At 33.1% G+C, this 7731-nt stretch overlaps 1 protein-coding gene across 1 annotated transcript; it reads right to left on the reverse strand.

The window, feature by feature from the left end:
- Window positions 1-296: 296 nt before the first annotated feature.
- LOC132748233 (phospholipid-transporting ATPase ABCA3-like) lies at window positions 297-2080 on the reverse strand. The gene is made up of 2 exons (XM_060737800.1): window positions 1756-2080; window positions 297-622 (listed from the first exon to the last, which is right to left on the reverse strand). Exons 1-2 carry the CDS (start codon window positions 1886-1888, stop codon window positions 297-299), a joined length of 459 nt encoding a protein of 152 aa, XP_060593783.1. The 5' UTR covers window positions 1889-2080.
- Window positions 2081-7731: the final 5651 nt, after the last annotated feature.

The raw sequence follows: 7731 nt of genomic DNA on the forward strand, positions 1-7731 counted from the left end.
CTGGCAGCGAAAGGGTTATCAATTAAGAAAAAGTTATTTCCCAAAATGCAGTAATGATGAACGTTCATTCCTAACAGATCAATTTACTGCACAGTTTTATGTTGACAATCTTTGTGATTAAGCTTACATATGGCATACAAAAAAGCACCATGCATATATATTACAGTCCAAGTCGATGCTTGTGACATAAGCAATGCGTAAGAAAACCATTTATTTATAAACAGTTACACTGATATAAAAATATATTGAATACAAGACATGCCCACGGACAGAATGTCGGACCCCCTCGTCTTTACTCAAACTATAAGCTTCAGATCACATATAGGTGAGAAGTGTAGACAATCCCAGCTATCCTCCTCGCCACTTTTTGTGACCTTCACAAACACCTGTTCAAGGCCACTGTCTGATATACCATAACTCGCTATCCCCAACTCACTTTTCTTGTTCTCTAGAAGTCTAAATAATGGAACAAAATGTTCGTCCGTCTGCACTGGGATTGTCATATGGACCTCATTGTCTACATGCTTGGATATAAAGGCAGCTGGGATTATCTGTTTTACCATTGTGAGAATCTGAGCATCTTTATTCCCATTCAGCTCTGAAGGTCCATTAGTATGCATACCTAAAAGAAAAATCTATTTATAGAATCCAATCAAACATGAATCAAATTTCAAATCAAATATATAAAAATTAAAAATTGATTACCGATCTTTTCTTAATTTCTTTCCTTTCCAATGAGTAAATGCATGTGAGTTATACTGTAAAATTTGATATTTTCTCGAACTCTTTATATTAAGCAAATTGAAAAGGCTAAGTGTTCAGGAATTATTAAAGTCAGTTCTGTAACTTTGTACGATACTTACATACTTATCCAACAATTGAAAATCTTTAATGAACTTTATAGGCAAAAATTAATCCGTAAAAAAATTTTTCTGATTATACAGTATCTCATACATGTTATTTCATAAAAAGGACGTCAAGCTTGCTCTGCCTGAGACAAGTGTTTTTAGACTGAGATATCATCATATAATATTACTTAACTTTTGATTGAAATTATTTTCAGAGAAAATATCAGAGCAGAATTCAAGCCGCAGACCTTAACCACTAGACCTGCTTGTTGAATCCTTGAAATCAAGCCATTTGAGCAATAGGGAAAGTGCCCATGCATGGCAAACATGGCTAGCATGTAACATAAAGAAATAAACTCAAGAATACACTGCTGTATATCACATAAAAATGCAGTCTCCAATTTATATATCACTGTAAAGTATATGTAGAAATGGTCCTCAATTCATATGTAACAGGGTGAAAATATTGTGAATTCAAGTTGAAATTTCTACATGAAAATTCATCTCGGACATTCAGTCTAATGGTCATTTGTCTCTAACTATTGATCAAGAAATCATGTTGGGTTAGTCACTTGCGGAGATATTGGTAATTACTGGTTAGTTATCCAGGAATGTTTTATTGGACTGACTGTTGAGATATGACAAACAATATCTCATAAGGTGTTAAAACCACACAATCAAAAAAGAAAAAAAAATGTTATACTTTTGAATTTTTAAATGTTTTTTACATTGTAAACATAATATTGTCATTTAAAATTGAATTTTTGAAGATTTGTTTAATATATTGACACTTCATGACTTTTAATTTCAACAAACGTCAAAACATTCTTCCAGTTAAAAAGTATAAAAACTATAAATCACTATCATCTAAGCATTATGTCATATATCAGCTTTATGTTAAACATACCTTCATCTTTCAAAATACAGAGCCGGTAACCATCCCCTAGTTTAGACTTAAAGTAAGATGGGGTACCAGCACATTTCAGTTTGTCGTCTGCTATAATTAGAATCCTATCCCCCAAAGTCTCTGCTTTGTCCATATGGACACCATTATTGTCCTTCCTTAAAGATGAAAGTTAAATATCAGCTTGTTTTATGCTAGCAACACTAGTAATTTGCCTAAATAAAAACCAGCCTGCACTTTTATGCATAGTATGCAAGTATGTAAAAACAAGCATAATACTTTAACGGGTTAGGCTAGCCAAAAAGGTACTTAACTTTCAACCTTCATTATTGATAGTTCCCAATTTTAATAATATGTACCTCTCTTGCCATAAGTGGCAGCCATTATTGGGGTCAATTTTCTGTATCATGTGACCCCTATGTCTTTTTACTGGTTCGTAGATTTAATTTGTAGTGAACATTATAATTCCAGGAAAAATCATACATCATGCCCAATTGTGGATCAGATTCTGTTAACTATACCTCTGTCACTCATACTGTGATATTAGCTCTGTACTGCAATTACAATTTCTCAATCCAAATTCTTACTAATTATCACATTATTTTAAGTACAACACATAGATCTACTTCATCTATATGGTACAATGGCCAAAGAATGACATCAGGTGACCCTAACTTTAGGAGGGAAACATGGATGAGCAGATAGCAGATTGGGACAAAGGGCATAAAGAGTTAAGAGTAAAAATCCAACAAGGTTGAAAGAGTTGTCTTCCTTGGAAAATAACAATTTAACCCTAAAAATAGCACTTGGTTACACTCATTTATTACATACTTTTCGTTGGTTTATAGAAATATATCAGTGAAATATAAAACTGATATTTTCATTGTTGAAACAGTCAGACAGAAGTTACCACTTTGATAATTTCACTGTTTTGAATTTAAGCCCCTTTCATTGTTTCAGTGAAATACCAGCATGCATAGTACTGTAAACCAACTAAATGGTGTGACATCGTAAATGATGTTACATCGTATTATTATTTGGTGCGCTTTTAATTTAGCATTAGGTTAAAACGTCTTTTTAAACGTTTCTTTGCATATAATAAAAAGTTTATTGCAAGATCGAAACATATTTCACCTCGTGGACACCAAAAATTCATATTTCACTTGTGGCTGCACCACTCGTGAAATATACCTTTTGGGGCTCACTCGGTGAAATATATTCCGATCTTTCACTGACCTAAACAAATATCCTCCAAATAATTGACAAAATATGAAACAAGCAATATAAAAAGCTGATTTAGGTACAAATGTAAATTGTCAAATTCTGTTCTAAATGTTAAGGAAAATAACTCAACTGAAATTACAGTCATCATTTCAACTATACCTGTCTTGTATTAAGTGAGTAAATTCCAGATGGCTTTAGGCGAGTAGGGGTCGACACTGGCAGTAGGTCCTGGTCCATCAATAAGTTCTCTAGATATAGATGTTTAAAGGTATTTCTATTTTTAGCTTTAGCGGCCCCTAAAAGGGGCCAATCAAATTATTATGAGCAAACTTGATAAAAGACTACCCAAGAATGCTACAGATAAAGTTTGGTGATCATCCATCCATTAGTTCTGTAGAAGAGGATGTCTTAAGGTTTTTCTTTTTTTAGCTCTAGAGACCCCTAAAAGGGGCCAATCAAATTAATATGAGCAAATTTGATAAAAGACTACCCAAGAAAGCTACAGATAAAGTTTGGTGATTATCCATCAATTAGCTCTGTAGTAGAAGATGTTTAAAGGTTTTTCTATTTTTAGCTCTGTTGACCCCTAAAAGGGGCCGATTGAAATGACATGAGCAAATGCAAGTGTGATTGTCACAAGGATGCTACAGACCAAATTTGAAGTAAATCAGCCCAGCGGTTTCAGAGAAGAAGACGATTGTTGATGCATGACGATGGACAACGGACGCCGGAGTATCCCCCTTTGATATTAATAGCTCACCAGAGCCAAAAAAGGGTCTTGAATAACAAATTACAAAATCTATGAAAATAAGGGCTTCTTCACAAAGTGCTTAAATGTTTGAAGAGTTGAAGATGCCATCTAAGACAGTGATTGTTTGTATTAATAGAATCACAAAAAAATTTAAGTCATGCATTTTTTCCCAATTTTTTGTAAAAAATCGCTGAAATTTTCAATTCCATTGGTATAGGTCGGGTCATGTTCCTTTAATTCTGGGGAAAAAAACTTAGATTTACTCGGAGTCTATACAGTCAGTGGTTTTTCACACTAAATTGTTAAGAGGTGTTAACCTATTTGACTAATGGGCAAAATTATCTCTAAAGTTTATAATATTTGAAGTAAAAATACTAGTGTAAGTTCAGATTTTTGGGAAAACTGCATGATTTATAGAAAAAGTCCAGTGGGAAGAGGCATTCAATAGGCCTCTGTTATATAAGGTGAATAATCACTGACAGTTAAATGTGTACCTCCCACATATCCATAACGGGGACATAATATCAAACAATTAACTCTTTGAGGTTCTGTAGCTCTAACCCTTGAATATTTCAAGCATTTTAAATGTAACTATTGCAATATATTGCAATATGATTTTTCTTTGCTATACCTATTCTCTAATCCCAGCTATGTTTTAGAAAAACTTAAACAGTGATTTTTTGTCTTTAACAAAAATGGCCAAACATAAATTGTTTCTCCCTTTAAACTGTTAAAAATCACCAACAATAATGTAATCTCATAAAGTCCCAAAACCCCACTCCCTCCCCCAACAACCTAGAAATTAAACATGACATTTCATGACAAAAAATTTGCATTATCATTTGAAAAAGTCTCTTAAAAAGGATTTAATGTATTTTCCAAATGTTCTGTTAAGCAATTAGGTCAGTGGTTTACGAAAGAAACTATATATCAGATTTTGTAAGAGTTCAACAAGGATCATCATACCTGTATTCTTGGTATATCTCATTTTTGGACACACATCACCCTCTGTTATATTTTCCAAAATCCATTCCTCACATTCTTTTTTGGGGTCCTGGAAATGTCATTTCTTCATTAATAAACTAACTTTTATCATTATTATTTTATCACACATCCGTTTAATTTTGCGGCTCCATAAAATGGTATTTATATTAACAGACTGGCGATCCACATCATCAGTTGACATGCTGTTAAAATCGGATGAATTTTCATAAAGTAGATTAAAATATCCACCCTTGACCTTTGGCCAAATCGGTTGTGTTTGTTAGCACATCTGTTGCCCCAGATAAAAATAAAAACCCCGATTTCATAACCTAGCTCGAAAGCTTCCTAATATGAAAGAATCCAATGGATGAAGGCCCAGAGGTTTTTATCTGCTGATCAGCGGCCATAACCACTTGGCAATGAAGCAACCTTTTTTGTTGCCTAATTGCCAGTGAAGTGCCACGCCTTTTTTGTTATAAGTACATGTACAATGTAGCAAAAAATTTCATGCCGGAAAATTTAATGACCATACAAATTATTCCTGCCTATAGCTGTAACTGTATATCGGGTTTTCATGGGTGGTCAATACTTTGCCAACCCTGCTATAACTCTCACAAGAGGAGTTGGCTGAACTCAGAATAGATAAATTACCAAGAAATACAGTAAATCAAAAACTGCTGTAACATTTACAGTCTGTTTTGGTCTTCTTGAATGCCAATGGTAACTTTTCAGCATCTGTTACACTGTGAATCTCGCTCTGCTAGTGTAAAACAGGGTTCCCACAAAGAAGAGAAATCAAAATTCCCCGACTTTTCCATGACCTATCCCTGACCAAGACCATTTTTCCCTGACTTATAACAGCGTCAAGTTTTCATAATCTTTAGAGCATTAAACATATTATTTTATATGCTGGCCTCCTCTTCCCTATATAAGCCAACCTCTTTCCTGCTTTTCTTTATTTTGAATTATTTCAGATACAGAAAACATGTATATCAATATAAGCAACAATTGCCATTAGCTACTTCTGTAGTTTACTTTCAATTAGCATGAGTACATTTATTCAAAATGAAAAGTATTTGATAACATATGTCATGCTCAGCTTATATATGTTTCAATCTCGAGCATATAATGAAGTGTAATAAAAATTTTGAGATACTAACTACCATAACAAGTTCTGTATAATTTCTGCTATATACTAGTATTATAAGCCTTGTTAACATTTTACTTTTCATGAAGTCACTTCATTACCTGTCTTATTGTTTCTTGTTAAAACTGGAGTTTTTAATTGATTACTTGCATTTAATTAAGTAAAATGCATGCCTATTTTAGTCAATCCTCCATTGATTACACGCTGTTTTGTATGGGGAGGGGCCAAAATATAAAAGATTGCATTTGTGAAAAAATACAATATCACTGCATCAATATAACAGAGTTCTATACAATTGAACTTTGCCATAATGCAGATGTGTCTTGTGAATTTTGGGGTGAAGGTCATATTTTAGCATGACATATATGATAAAAATTTGCAAATGTGTATGTTAAGATACAAAGGCCATATACATGTATAGTGCAATAATTGAAGGGTGTGTACTGTATAACCGGTACATTGCAGATTTAAACTTTGAAATACAGTTACACCTTTTTTCTTAAATGCTATTTTTTCAATTAAGCATTACCTATTTCTTAGACAGTTAAAATTTAAAAGAAGATTTTTTTACTATATGTAAATAATGAAAATCAATGAATTAGCCTATTTTGACCTCTGGACTATAATTTTAACAATCTTGATATAGGTCTAGTACACAAATTTTCATGCTAGATATCTAACCTTTAGCATTTGTCAATTCAGAGAAGAATTTCATTAAATTTTTACTTAATATATAAACATATAAGGAAAACCTATAACCCCTTGGGCGGGCCGATTTTGATGCTATAGACAAAATTTGAGCAACTTTGGTAGAGGACCTATAGATCATAATATATACCAAATATTAAACCTCTAAACTTCAGAAGCTTGTACCTTCAGACAGTAAGATATTTTAAGTGCAAAATGACCCCAAGAAAGGGTCAATTGTTAGAGGTCCAACTGACGATGCCTTTTGCAAAATATTTAAGCTCTAGGCCTTGTGTGTCTTTAGATGAAGATTTTTTTTTTATTTTCTTTTCCTTATAATTTCTTTTGGTTGCCATGACAACCAGATTCTTGCACGGAATTAAATTCTTTTCACAAATTTGGAAGCCCTTTACCAAAGGAACATTCCTGCCAAGTTTGGATAAATTTGGACTCAAACGTTTTTTAGTAGATTTTTTACTTCACTATTAAGTTAAAGTTACTTTAGATGACATAAGATTTCAAAAAATTTCAGACATAGCATATTTTTTTAGAGTTACATATTTGCAAGAATAAAAATGATGCTCATAATGATAAATAAATATAAAGATACCTAAAATAATCAAAAACTGCCTTAACCTTGACTGATTTTGCTTCCTACAGTTTGACCAACATTCTTCTCTTACAAAATTCCCTGACTTTTCCCTGACTTTTGCTTATTTTTCATATTTCCCTGACCAATTATAAAATTCCCTGACTTTTCCCTGACCTTGAAAAAAAATTTCCCTGACTTTTCTCTGACTGTGGGAACCTGTTAAAAATGCATCTTATTATTAGTTCAACATTTTCGAAAACTCATGAGAGTTGAAACTCAGGAAGAGTCATCCAATCAATAAATTGTAAACAAACATTAACAAGAACCGGTTGAACCAGCTGATGCTCCCCGAGAAGGTTCTGAACACGGGAAAGTATAAAAAACTAAACAAATGGCAAAAACTCTAAAATTAGGCAAGGCGGAGTTATGTTTTTTTGCACTGCACTTCTATTCAATGAGATCTATCTATCTATAAAGATTCCTGATGATATCTCTTATAGTTTCAGAGAACTGTCCCGGGTAAAATTCAAAGTGTAACAAGAACCGGTTGAACCGGGTAATGCTCCCCGAGAAGGTTCTGGACACAGAAAAGTA

Source organism: Ruditapes philippinarum, unplaced genomic scaffold (genome assembly GCF_026571515.1).
Source record: "Ruditapes philippinarum isolate M1 unplaced genomic scaffold, ASM2657151v2 ctg20942_1_1_1_1, whole genome shotgun sequence".
In the NCBI taxonomy this organism is placed as follows: domain Eukaryota; kingdom Metazoa; phylum Mollusca; class Bivalvia; order Venerida; family Veneridae; genus Ruditapes; species Ruditapes philippinarum.

Excerpts from the sequence above, each read along its gene's own strand:
- LOC132748233 (XM_060737800.1), bottom strand. The coding sequence starts at position 1,888 with ATGGACAAAGCAGAGACTTTGGGGGATAGGATTCTAATTATAGCAGAC. Across the intron at positions 623-1,755 it reads CTGTATTTTGAAAGATGAAG|GTATGCATACTAATGGACCT; the intron begins GTATGTTTAACA and ends TTTTTCTTTTAG.